Consider the following 13,098-nt stretch of genomic DNA (forward strand, 5'->3'; position numbering starts at 1 on the left):
GAAGGTATGGAATTAAAAATAATATTATCAAGGGATTACCGCGTAGTTTACATCTCTTGGAAAATGTTGCATTTCTAGGGTGGTTAATTATGCCAAATCTGTCACCCAGAGGTCTGGTTTAGATGAATGAGAATTTTGCCACTGAGCTTACTAAAAGGAATTTCTTACCTTTTATTACGTGCTGCTCTGATTGCATCCTCATTAGCTGTAGTGAAAAAAAAAAAAATCCGTGGAACATTTACATTTACACTGTTATCTCTGAGGGCAGATGAATGCAATTAATAAACATTTCTGCACTTCAGCATCTCTCGAATGGGGTCACCTGGATCTAAAGACTATGCAGTCATTTCAGTCTGCAGAAGTGAAGTATTGGGTATTATTTATTTGGCAGTTTACCTTCGACACTGGTGTAGGACCAGTGGTGGGGTACACCTTTAGTGTAGAACACAACAAATTTTTGTAATTATTTCAGGGTAATATACTTTTTTATATTTAATCTTGCTCCATAGTAACACCTGGTGCCCGGTCACCATTCTAGCCTGTCAGAGGTGGCTTCCAAAATGCATCTTGCTATCTGAAAAAACAAGAGATGGACACTTACAGTGAGCTCCACAGGCAGGTTAAAAACAGAGCAAACAAATTTCTGCCAACTGAAAATCTGGTTCAGTAACCATCAGGCAAACACTACTGCAAAGCACCCCCCACGTTGTCAATATTTTTGTGTCCTTTTATTATGTCCCCTTTGCAGAAGAACATGTTGTTCTTCTGCGCTTATCCACTTTTAGTATATGATGTGTTTGTTCCAAGGTGCCTGCTTTATGCAGCACAGGAAGAGGCCTAGCAAACTCAGTTGATTTTTTTCTTGCTCCCTTTATTTTTTCCCCCAAGGGTGGATGTTAAGCGGTCGATTAGGAGTGTTTGCCAAGGTAAATGTTTTGACTTTAATTTCTAAAACACTTCTGCGCTTAATCCCTAGGTCGAGGGTTGCAGAAAGCCCCCTGGAAGAGAGTAAAACCGAAGATAATCCCTATGACTACAGACGACTGCTGCGGAAGACCTCTCAGCGCCGGCGCCTTATCCAGCAGTTCTAGCTGCTGCTGCTGTTCCTGCTGCCATTTGGCTTTTATTAGCATAATCTTTTTTATCATTTTATACCACGTGCTTCCTTTTTTTTAAAAAAAAAATCTCCAATGTTTCAAGTTTACAACGTGTGTGTTCATGTGAATATGAATTACTGTGGTTTACAGCCCCACACCGTTGCAAAGGGACACTGTCAGTCGCATGTTATATGCTTTAAAAAACCCTAATATAAAAATCAGCTTCCTTTTGGATACCACTGCTACATCTTAAAATTATTAGACATTAAGCAGCTTAAATCTAGTTTACTTTCCTAAATGCATATTTCTTTCTTTTTTTGTGTTTCATCAGTCCCATCCAATTAAAATAGATCATTTAGTTTATAGGTCCCTAGTTAAGCTCTCAAATTCCCATATGCACCTTCAGAAAACCCTAGTTATTTTTCTAATAAATTGTTTTACAGGAAAAAAAAATTACAAGAGCACCATAGGGGGATTTCTGCTTGATTTAGGTTTACGATGCCTAAATTTTGGGAGGAACTGTTTGTTGCAAGTGTCCCTCTAATGAAAACAAACATAAGTGATTAATTGCATAGCATACTATGGCTGTTTATTTCATTATTGACTTTACTGTAAAGCCAGTAGCCAGTTTTAAAGGTCAATATTGTGTGTATAATCTTTATGTTGGAGATGTCCATTTATGGAAAGGATATCCAGCCCTCTCCTCTGCCTCTGAGCATTGTGACTAAGTGATGAACTTTTAAATCGTGTTTGCTTTGTTCTCCTTTGCATTAGATTTTTAGGAATCTTAATCTCTGGGGTGCCAAGAAAGGAATAGAAATAAACTCTCTGGTTGATTGCTGCCTGAGCGTAACGATCATTCTTAATCAGTTCCGCTGGAAATTAAGTGGAAATAAAAGCAATAGCCGCCATGTTCAGATTTTCCCCCAATTCCTTATTCAAAAGACCTTATTTCACAGAAACCGCACAGATAATTGCTGCACTTACTTTCAGGATTAATAATTGCATGTTCCCAGCTGCAAAGCAAGAGAAGGCAAATTTCATGATGCTAGTATAAAGGCCTGATCCTGCTCCCTTGCCTAGCTCTCCTAAATACTACAATTGGTGGCAGCAGTGAGCCACAGGGGTTGGGTTTTTGTTTGTTTTCCCACACACACTTGGCCCTTTCCCCAGAGACAGGCAACCATTGCTTCCGGATCCATAACTAGTTATAAGGCTGTGCACCGAACTAAAATGTGCTGCAATGTAAAATTTGTGATATATTGTTTAAATTTTGAAATTTGTTTTAAAGTTGCTTTCTCATGTATTATTAAAATGGTAAACCAAATAAAAATGCACAAGGCAGCGATACGGTTGGCTGTGTCTGAATTGCACCCAGAGCTGGCGAACCACCCTGGACTGCTGCGTGAGCGAGCAAGGCAGGCAAAGAGCTCACAGCAGCCTCTCGCCGTGGAACGCCGGAGTTACCGTCTACATTTCCTTAAAGCCAATGTGATGTGGAAACTGGAACAGACCTGTTATGTCACACGAAGATGTGCCTGGGTTGGTTTTCTTTTACTTTCCCACCAGGGCAGTGTTAGAACGCCAGGACATCTCCGTGAGATGTCACGGGAGGACAGTCCTCGTAGCCATGCGGGTGCATGCAGAAAGCGGAGGGAGATGCCCTCGGCCGGACACTGCTGCACCCGCCAGGGCCCGGCTGCGAGGAGCAGTGGGGACCTGCGTGACCAGTGCTCTCGGCAGGGCCGAACCCTGGCCGGGCACGGTCTCGCCTGCCCCGCTCCTGGGGTTAGGGCTTGAAATCGCTCCCGTGCGGGCGGAGAGGCAGCCAAGGCTCCCTGCTCCCGCGGAGAACGGGCCGGCTGGAAGGGGCAGGTTTAGTGGTCTTCAGAAACGACGTCGGGGAGGGAAAGGGAGCGGTTGGTTTCCCCCTCTTCCTCCGGCGACGCTGGGGCGTGGAGGACGGCTCCGCGGGGCTTCCCATCCCCGGGGGAAGAGGGTTGCGGGGAGACCCCGGGGGCGGCCCGAGGATGCCAGGAGAGATGCCGTGACAGGCGAGCGCAGGAGCCAGGAGCCGCCCCATGCAGCCGCGGCGTCGCGCAGGACTCCTCCCGCCATAGGAGCGGCCGGGGCCCTCTGCCCGGCCCGAGAGCGGGAGGGGGGCGCGGGACTTGCCGCCGCCCCCGCCCCACACGGGCCCCTCCACCAGCGCCTTTGCCGCGCCGGCTCGGCTCGACGGGGCCGCCGCCAGTCTTTGCGGGCCGGGCCGGGGGGCTCGGGAGGGCTGTGCCTTCCCCGCCCCTGGACTCCCCCCGCTGCTCGCCACCTGCGACAGGGGCTGTCCCGGTCTCGGCGGTGCCGCCCGGGAGTCCCCGGCTCGCAGCCGCAGGGATGGCCCGGTGCGGAGGCGGGGGGGCGTGGATTTCTCGGCCGCTTTGCAGCTCACCCCGTAGCCCCAGGGACCGGGGTCCCAGCCCTCTCCTCGGAGCTCCGGGCTGGACCGCCTGCGCCAAGACCCGGAAAGTCACCCTGCCCCTCCGCTCAGCTCTCGGCGGCGTCGCGGGGCTCGGCCGCGCTGCGGCCGCAGGGCCGTCGTGCCGCGGGGCCGTCGGTGGGATGGGGGCGGCTCAAGGCACCTCGCTCGCCTTCACCCCCCGAGGCAGCCGCAGCCCTAACGCAGGCTGCCCCTAGGTCTCGGGTCTGCCCCGACCGTCCCCCACCCCCGCCCCCCCGAGCAGGGTGCGGGGGACCCGGCGCGGCGGGGCACCTCCCTCAGCCCCCCCCCCCCCCCCCCCGGCACCGCCCGCCCCGTCCCAGGCAGGGGGCAGCGGCGCCCGCGGGGAGAGTTCGCGGCGGCTCGGCGGAGCCCGGCCCGGGGGCGCCCACGGGAGACGCTCCCACCCACGCGTGCCCGGGGCGCCCCCGCCCCTTCGCCTGCCGCCGCCTGGCGCAGACGCACGCACTTACACACCCGCACACTCACACTCACGCACACTCGCTCAGGCCGCCTGGGCTGCAGCTCGCCGCTCCTCGCCCGCCCCGCCGGTTCGCCTCCGCCATGGCAAGCCCCGGCTCCGGCTTCTGGCCCTTCGGGGCCGAGGAGGGCTCCGCGGCCGCCGAGAGCCCCGGCACAGGTAGGGGGGCGCCGAGCAGCCTGGCGGGACCGGCCCGACGGAGCCGCGGAGCCGCCGCGGCAGCGCTGCCCGGTCGCCGGAGCCCGCTTTGTGGCAGCTCGACCGGCGGGACGGAGCGGCGGGGACCGACGGCGGCTCGACCGCGGCGCGGCTCGGCTGGGCTGGGCTGGGGGTTCCTGGGGAGCAGCGTCGGGTGTCGGACGAGGAGCCCCCGGCCCGCGCCCCGCGTCCCCACGGACCCTTCGCTCCATTTTCTCTTGCAGCCAGAGCCTGGTGTCAGGTCGCCCAGAAGTTCACGGGAGGGATCGGAAACAAACTCTGCGGTAAGGGCAGCCCGCGGCGGAGGCGAGGCTGCGCGCCCGCGGAGCGCTGGCGGGCGGCGGCGGGCCCTGCCCCGGGGCGAGGGGGGGGGGGGGGGGGGGGGGGGCGAGGGGGGCCGATGCCGCGGTGCTGAGGCCGTGTGTCCGTGTCGCTGTCAAGCCCTGCTCTACGGAGATGCCGAGAAGCCCGTGGAAACCGGCGCCAGGGCAGCCTCGGGGGCAGCGGAGCCACGGACGGCCTGTACCTGCGACAAAAAACCCTGCGGCTGCCAGAAAGCGGAGGTCAATTACGCCTTTCTGCACTCAACAGGTAAAGGCGCTCCCGGGCCACGCTGCATCTCTAAAACCGGCAGAAAACCAGCGGTTCGGTCGGGAAATGGCCTCCGGCTGCGGTGCGAGGAGGCCGGGGGGCCCGACGGTGCGCGGCGGCGGCTCCGCGGAGCTCAGCGGCCCCGGCCCCGGTCCGCTCCTGCGCCTCCCCGCCCCCGCGGGACCCGGGCGTTTCTAAGAAAACCCAAAGCAAAAAAATAAATCCCGAAAACAAAAGCAATGAAAGCCCTGCGTGGAGGAGCCTGCAGGGCGCTCGTTCTGAGGAGCGCTGACAGCAGCAGCGACCTTCTCGTTGAAGCCCCTGCGCGGTAATTAAGGTTTGAGGGGAGGAGGGAGAACGAGCGCTCTCTGGCCGATTTATTTTAATTCGAGGTATTTTTGCACTTCATCTTTTCTGACCTTGGAGGTAGCGTCTGCGCTGCCGAACAGATCCCCGCTGCCGGCCAAAGCGCGCGGGCCGGGAGCTCTCCCGGTTGCGCGGCGGAGCGGGACAAGCTCTGCCCTCCCGGCCCCGCCGGCCGGAGCTGCTGCGGGCGCCTCTGCTGCTGCTGCCTGGCTGGGCGCTCCCGGGTTACCCCAGATTAGGGGGTTCCGCTACAGCTCGGCTCTGCCCGAGCCAGCGCAGTTAAACAAAAGATGTCCGTGTGGGCGCTGAGGGACTGGGCAGCATCGCCGCGGAAGAAGGCGGTAAATCATCAACAAGTTACTTGCACTGGAGAGTCACAACGAAGGTATTTTATTGCAAGGCAAATGGCAATTTTTAGAGTGCTGCTTGTAGCGTTTGCTTCCAAATCTTTATTTTTCCCGAGGTTCATTTTGCCTTTTTTCTTGTTTCCCCACTCTCTCTCATTGTCTTAAAAATTCGTCTGAAATACACTGTGGGTAAAATTTGCTATTTTAGTTAGGATATTAAAACCTGTGATCTCTCAGAACATTCCTTAAAATACAGTCTTACCAATTTGCTTATTAAATGGAAACAAAGTCTGTTTGTATTGAACACAGTGAAAAGATTTCCTGAACATAAACGGGAGAAGCCTTTGTCCAAACCCGTGTATACGGTCGTAAAACGAAATTAACTTTTCATTTCTCCATTCCTAGATCTTCTGCCGGCATGCAATGGAGAAATAACAACTATGTCTTTCCTACAAGACGTTGTGGACATTTTACTTCAGTATGTGGTGAAAAGTTTTGATAGATCAACAAAAGTTATTGATTTCCATTACCCAAATGAGCTGCTCCAGGAATATAACTGGGAACTGGCAGACCAGCCACAGACCTTGGAAGAAATTTTATTGAACTGCAGAACAACTCTGAAGTACGCAATTAAAACAGGTAATAGCCGTGCTCATTTTCTACCCTATATGGGCTCATCCATTGATTAAAGGCATCACTTAATTTTATCTTGAAACGTTAAAGATTGAAGCAGCAGCTGCATTTTGTCAGTTCCAAGCAATTTCTAGCAGAGACAGAAACCGTTTTCCTGAATGATAAAATACTCCAGCACCGCCGCTCCATACCTGTCAGTGCAGCATCGCGCACCCGTTCCGATTTAGAATTAATGATGTTGGGCGTCGGAGTCGCCGAGTGTGCCACTGAGCAGCCTTTTCGTACCACCTCTGCGACTTTCCTCCTTGCCTTTTCCTCCCTTTTCCGTGCCGCGGCCCGGGGATTGCCCCTTGCTCCCCCAGCAGACTGAGGGTGCGTCGGGCGCGGAGCTCGGGGGCAGCGGGGACGCGGGGCGGGGGTGCAGCAGGGACCAGCCCGTTTAACAGCCAAAATCGCAATAAACATCCTATAAACGGGAGCCCTGAGCAGCCATTTGCCGTGTGTTTCCCCTTACCTGCAGGACATAAAAATAGGAGAATTTGGCAGAACTGTGCACAGGAGTGTTGAGGTATTTTTCAACTTCAGTCTCAAGTAATTAAAAAAAAAAAAAAAAAGCACAAATTGTTTTAATAGTTTTTTGTTGTTTTTCACTGGGGAGGGCAGCGATGGGTTGACTCCTGCCTGTCTCGGACCCACCCCCTGTTAGTCGTGCCCCGCTGTGGGCTTCATGGTGGGGAGGCAGCGTGGGGCCCCCCCAGGCATGGGAAAGCCCCCGGCTCCGCAGCCGGGGCCACCTTAAACAAGCTGCGGCAGAGGGAACAAAAAGCGTAGCTTCAGTTACGGCTGTGATTGAGAAATAATGTGGAGTGTGGGGAGCTCTTCGTGGGAATTTGAATTACTCAGAAATTGCTTAAAAATAAATGTGTAGCGAACTGAAAGAGACAAAAGGCTGATTTGTGAATAGAGGTTGAGGGGAAAACAAAAACCAGGTTTCGTCACCTTTTGGGAACAGAACAGACTGATCCTAGTAAAGATTGAGGTGGATCTGTGTAATCCTTCTCGTTTAGAGGTGGAAATGTGCAGCTGAATGTATTTGATGCACAACTCAGGTGCTGTCAAAACGTTTGTAAAATACTGGAATAAATAGTTAGATAAATGATGTCCGCAGGAACAAAGTCGATCAGTCCAGTGATCCGTGTGATGTGTCTGGGTAGGGCACAGGAAACGTATTTTCACAGAATGCTGTGAAATAGAGGATCTGTGAATCTGGGAAATCAAAGAATAGGGTTTCTTGAGCAATTTTTGTTAATCTTTTTTTGTTATAGCCTGTTTCACATAATCGACATATTTCATTCTGTGCATCTAAAAAAGATCCTTTAAAACAGTGTTACCATTTCTCTTCCTCCCTGTAAATATGCGAGGCTTTCCCTTCTTGGCATTTTTTTCATTTGTGTTAATGAAAGTAATGCTTTCAGGGTCCGAGGACTGGTGCTGGGGAGGTTGTGTGAGATGCGGCAGCGTGGCAGGGTTTGGCTGGGAGGTGCAGAGCTGCCTTGTTTGGCTGCCACTGCTCCTTGGCATCCTGGGGTGGCTGCCCCAGCCTGGGGGGGCTCATGAAACACGTGGGGTTTATACCCAGAGCCCTTCAGCATGTGCTTCAGAGTAAAACGCTTGAATTGCCCTCAGAGTAAGGACAATGCAGTGAGGTTTCTGGGGGCGGGGGTCTGCCTCCTCTCCCACTGCAGGAGCCCTTCGGACACAGCCCCTCCTGGGCTGGGAGGGGGGGGCGGCTGGGCTGCGTTTGGCTGCAGGGACCCGGGAGGCTGATTGGAAAATAAATTGTATTGCTTAGATTAGCCTCACAGCTGGATCCCCAAGTCCCAGCAGTGATCCGCGATTGGGATTCAAAGAGCTGGATGGCTGATTTTTCGGCCAAGGGGTGGGTGTGGGGGTGCTCCCAGGTGTTGGCTGTGTGCCACAGCCCGTTGGGGTGCCTGGGGGAGCCACACATGGCTTTCTGCCCCCTTACCAGCTACTGGTATCCACCCTCAGTGAGAATTTTGTCTGAGAGAATATAAAAGGCAACGTCTGCAAATGCAGGGAAAGATGGATGCGAAATTTGGTTCCTGTGCAGTGCTTGCCGGGGGAATTGAAATGCAAGCGTTTAAAAATGGCTTGGAAACCCCAGGAGGTGCGCGAGGACCTGGTGCTGGTCCAGCCTTGCTCCCTGGCAGGCCCTGATGCCAGGCCGTGTGCGCGGTGGGGCTGCGAGCAAGGCCAAAGGCAGTGCCGCTGGCCGTGCCTTTATCTGTGCTGTCCAGCTTTGCCCGGCCCTTCTCCTCAGTTCCCTGTGGAGGCTGCAGGGGCTGCACGTCCATGTTAGGGATGTCCATGCCTGAAACCAAGTGCAGGCAGGAGCACGGCTGAGAGGAGCACTCAGGGCAAAGGCATGTCCTCGGCAGGGAAAGCCCAGCCCTGGCTGTCCCAGTGCCTCGGCCCTGGTTCTTGCCCATCATCTCCCGATTTGCTTTGGGATATGTGTAAATACGTTGTGTTTTGCTGAACCAACCAGTAAGCAGTAATCTATTTTCACATCTGCCCTGCTCCCTGCACCCTGTCAGTCTCTTTTCCAGTCACCTCTTTGTTCAGTGACAACCAGGACAAAATTTTGCATGCATAAATATGTAAAATTAAAGGCATGCTAAGTGAACAGTTGCATTGATGTAGAGGGGTTATGTACAAGGCAGACAGCACCTGGATAGTGATTTTCGAGCATCTCTCACAAACTCTCCTTACCTGGCCAGTGAGGCCTGTATTTTGAGGAAAGCCACGATATTCTGTGGCCATCTGGGTGAGGGAAGAGAACTCGCTCACATGTTGGGGTGTCACATGGATGGACAAACCCTTGCAGCTGAGGCTGGGTCACATTGGGGCATTACGTTCTCTGCTGTTGCATGTTAAAGCCGCGCTGCAGAAGGGAAGGGCACAGAATGGAAGGGGCCATGTTACAGGTGTAGATGCTGGGGGCTCTGCCAGCAGCCGTGCCAGCAGCAGCAGCTCTTGCTCTCCCTGTACTAATTTCTCTGTAGGAGCATGGTGCTGCTCCCCTCACCTTGCTCACAGGGTATGACTGCCCCAACCCCTGCGTGCAGCCAGTCGTGTTCCTACGGCGGTTCCCAAAGCAGGAGGTGTGCTGCGAGGCTTCCTTGAAGAAACAGGCAGTGACAACAGGGCTGTTGCTTGGGGCTGGGTATGGGGCTGACAAAGAGCCACCGAGACACTGCAGCTGCAAATATGAATTCTGCTATTCCCCAGCTTTTCAGTGTGTATTTATTTCCAAAGCAGGAGTTTTTCTGGCCTCTTTGAACCTTCCTGTGGTGCAGATTCACTAAAGGCTTTCAGCTCCTAATTTTCTGTTGCTTTCTGGGGGAATTTGGGAACCCGCTTGGAGCCTGGCTGTGAGATTGAACCTGAGCTATAAATACCAAAATATCTCTCAAAATCCCATTGTCAGGGGAGATGCATCCTACGCAGGCAGAGCCCATGGCGTGGGATCACAGTGGCTTTGACAGCGGTGCAGAGTGCACGTGTGCCCCAGGCCCACCTGCCCCACTCGAGAACCTGCAACGCAGGGGCCGGATCTTGTTCATGGTGCTGGGTCTCAGCAGCATACCTTGGTGCTGGAGGGGCTTTGGCCACCTGTCCTGGGCAGCGTGGACCAGGGGAAAGTGGCAGTTCCTATCTCCTGGGGAGGGCTCAGTGTAAAACACAGTCTAGCTGGATGGCAGCAGCATGGGGATTGTCTCAGGTTAAGGGCGCAGGGAGCTGGGTTGTGCGTGTGTGACCCCCCTCCGGCCCTTATCCCCTGCTCTGATCTGCCCGCACAGCCCGATTGCTCTGCCTTTGTGTGCTGCAGGGTGGGAGCTGGGGAGCAATTCCCCGTGCTGTTCTGCCAGCCATGTGTCTGCGCCTGATAAGAGGCCACCAGAGACTGAAGATAAGTTTTCTCTCGGTGCTGGGTCCGCATTTCCTCAGTCATCTTGCTCTATCTTTTGTTTTCTGTGATGGCAATAACAGTACGTTGTCTGTGGGTTAGGACAGGTGTTTTCCAAGCAGAGGCTGCCTTCGAGTCAGATGGCATTTAAGTAATTGTGAACCATCTGTAATTTGTACTGCTAATTATGCCACCTAACAGGGGCTTGCAGGGAACAACTAGTCAAAATGGAGTTTTAATGGTTTCTGGGTTTTAAGAAAAACCTCTAGCAGGATTTTAGAAGAAAATCAGGAGCCAATTAGATTAACCAGGTAGACTGACTATCAGCTCACTGAGTTCATTCTTGTGCATCATTCTGCTGGGGCAGCAGTGCCGGTTTTCATGGGATTTGTTTAAAATTGCAATTGCAAGCAGCCAGGTTATTTGTAATTGTACTCTGACAGGGAAGAAATGACAAGGACCGCCACCTTCCCAGCCATCTTCGTACAATCATCAGCCATTGAGTCATGTGCTAAGCAGTCACCAAAATGTTCCATTTTCTCATTTCGCCCTGTCTATTATAATCATTAGCCATTCATCACTGATGTTATATGTACTGGCAAGCTCTTCAGATGGTGTCTCGTGCGTGCCTTTCAAACCTAGCCAGGCAAAACCACATCCAGTGACAACATGTGACACACTAACAGGAGCAAACAGCTATTTTTGTGAGGCAGCGATGTGCTAATTTTCAAGGCACATTGAGAGGATAATAGGGAATATTGGAATTCATTGTAATTCAGTGTAATTACACTGATTTTACTGAGTTTGGAAGGAGAAAGAAGTCCTGCCTTTTCCAAGAAATGTATTTATTGCTGTTTGCTTTGTTTCATACCTTGAAAGCACTTCCTTCTCTATAGAAATCAGAGGTAAATACACCATTCAGCACTGAATAGTTTCATTCGGAGTCATCAGTCTCTTGGTAACATTTTCCATCTTATGCAGGGCACCCTAGATATTTTAATCAACTTTCAACTGGATTGGACATGGTTGGATTGGCAGCAGACTGGCTGACATCAGCAGCAAATACTAATATGTAAGTAGCAGATTTTTTTCCACAATAATATTTAATATAATTTTACAGTTTTATTCTGGAATTTTAGCTGCTGTAGGTGAATGAAAGAAAGAATACTTTTATATTAAGGTTGCCGGAAAGAGCAATTTTCTGCTTTTTAAATCGTTGCTACAGCTATTTACATTAAGACTTTCGACATTGTCTTGTAGGCTGTCTTCTATAAAATTTCATCATATTAATATGATGTTGATTTTTCTACCCCCCCCCCAAAATATATAGAAAAAAATTTGCATGCATAAATATGTAAAATTAAAGGTATGATAAGTGAACAGTTGCATTGATGTAGAGGGGTTATGTACAGGCCATACTCACAGCAGTTAGAGCCATTGCTTTCTGTAAGAAAAAGGTGCAGAATTTAAGGTGTGGGGATTTTTTCTCTTTGGGACTGGGAAGCATTTTTATTCACTCACTTAGCTTCATGCACTGTCTTGTCATGATGAATAGGACTGCTGACATGTATGCTTCTAGACGTGCAGACAGGTTTTTGCAAGGGGAAAGTCTGGCTCTGCCCAGCAGCTCTTGAATATAGGGCAAAGCTTTGTGCCTGGAAGAGGTGGGCAAGATTTGTTTTCATGAAACGGGTGGAAAGAGAGTCTCAAGCGCTCTCAGCATTTCTCCTTCTAGATATTTGACATCAAATCAGAAGGAAGATTATGAAAAGTATTGTAAAACAGAACTCTACCCAGTGCAAGACAGAGTATATTGTGGCTATAATGTAATGTAATATTGGAAAAAGATGTGTTAGTGTTGTAGATTAAAGCATTAAATATGGACATTACTACATTTCAGGTTCACCTATGAAATTGCTCCAGTGTTTGTACTTTTGGAATATGTCACACTAAGGAAAATGAGAGAGATGGTTGGCTGGCCAGGGGGCTGTGGCGATGGGATATTTTCACCTGGTACATGACATTTCAAGCTTTCTTTATATGCTGTATGACATCCCCTGTAGTTAAAGAGTAAGCATAACTAAATATGCATGTTGGAGAGGACACTTGCTAATAACCACCAGTGGCCTCTTTGAGATAAAGTATTGCATGTTTATGAATTTCAGGGGTGTGATTATGAGGGTCTGTTTGAGCAAATTGCGCTGCATTATGAGCAGCTGTAATGGCACATGGGAAACATAATCAGAAGAGACATTTGCCTTGCAGCTACACTTCGCCCCCACTTTTTATGGATTACATGAAATAGAAAGACTATTGTATTAATAATGGAGGAAAGAAACACAATAATGCTCTCCATCACCTCAGGGGAAGTTGGAGCAAAGAGGGAAAGATGTAGCATCCCTTTAAGTAATTTTAGTGGAGTTGGTGAGATCCTGCCAACATTACAGTATGCGGTTAGCTTTCCATGTGTGAGCTGGCCTGTTGAGCTCAGTGGGGGTATTTGGGTGGCTATTTAATCTGAATGCTTAAAGGCTCAGAAACCTGGTTCCTTCAGGGCAAGTCAATAAGGCAAAAAATGAGTGCGATTAACTGTAGAGAAATCATTGACTGTGACAAACATTACATTGTTAAAACTTTTTTTTTTTTAATCATTCCACTTATACTCTTTGTCAGCTCCTATCTTACTCTGGAATTTCATTGCTAAAAATTTTGGCCTATCTATCTCACCAAATTGCAAAAAGTTGAAAGAATTGACATTGGATGTAGCATCTTGGCTTGTCAAAAGAGAACAGACTGATAGCTGGTGGAGAAGGAGCCTTTCTGGAAAGAAAGTTCATTGACTTAAGTGGGAGGGAAAGAGAGTTTGGACTATTGAGCAAAGGAAAGGCCTTGCTGAT

At 50.8% G+C, this 13,098-nt stretch overlaps 2 protein-coding genes across 3 annotated transcripts in view; both read left to right on the forward strand.

Annotated features, from left to right (window-relative positions):
* The window catches only part of MYO3A (myosin IIIA), a 109,684-nt gene extending 108,593 nt beyond the window's left edge, over positions 1-1,091 (forward strand). For both annotated transcript variants that reach the window (XM_086466637.1, XM_086466638.1), the window contains one exon: positions 977-1,091. In XM_086466637.1, coding sequence (XP_086322763.1) covers positions 977-1,091 — 115 coding nt within the window. The remainder of the gene's footprint in view (positions 1-976) is intronic.
* Positions 1,092-4,155: 3,064 nt separating this feature from the next.
* The window catches only part of GAD2 (glutamate decarboxylase 2), a 38,861-nt gene continuing 29,918 nt past the window's right edge, over positions 4,156-13,098 (forward strand). The window contains exons 1-6 of the mRNA XM_086467377.1: positions 4,156-4,231; positions 4,495-4,554; positions 4,712-4,861; positions 5,980-6,213; positions 11,183-11,273; positions 12,102-12,214. Of these exons, the coding sequence (XP_086323503.1) occupies positions 4,156-4,231; positions 4,495-4,554; positions 4,712-4,861; positions 5,980-6,213; positions 11,183-11,273; positions 12,102-12,214 (724 nt within the window). The remainder of the gene's footprint in view (positions 4,232-4,494; positions 4,555-4,711; positions 4,862-5,979; positions 6,214-11,182; positions 11,274-12,101; positions 12,215-13,098) is intronic.

Source organism: Leptosomus discolor, chromosome 6 (genome assembly GCF_034619465.1).
Source record: "Leptosomus discolor isolate bLepDis1 chromosome 6, bLepDis1.hap2, whole genome shotgun sequence".
NCBI lineage: Eukaryota > Metazoa > Chordata > Aves > Leptosomiformes > Leptosomidae > Leptosomus > Leptosomus discolor.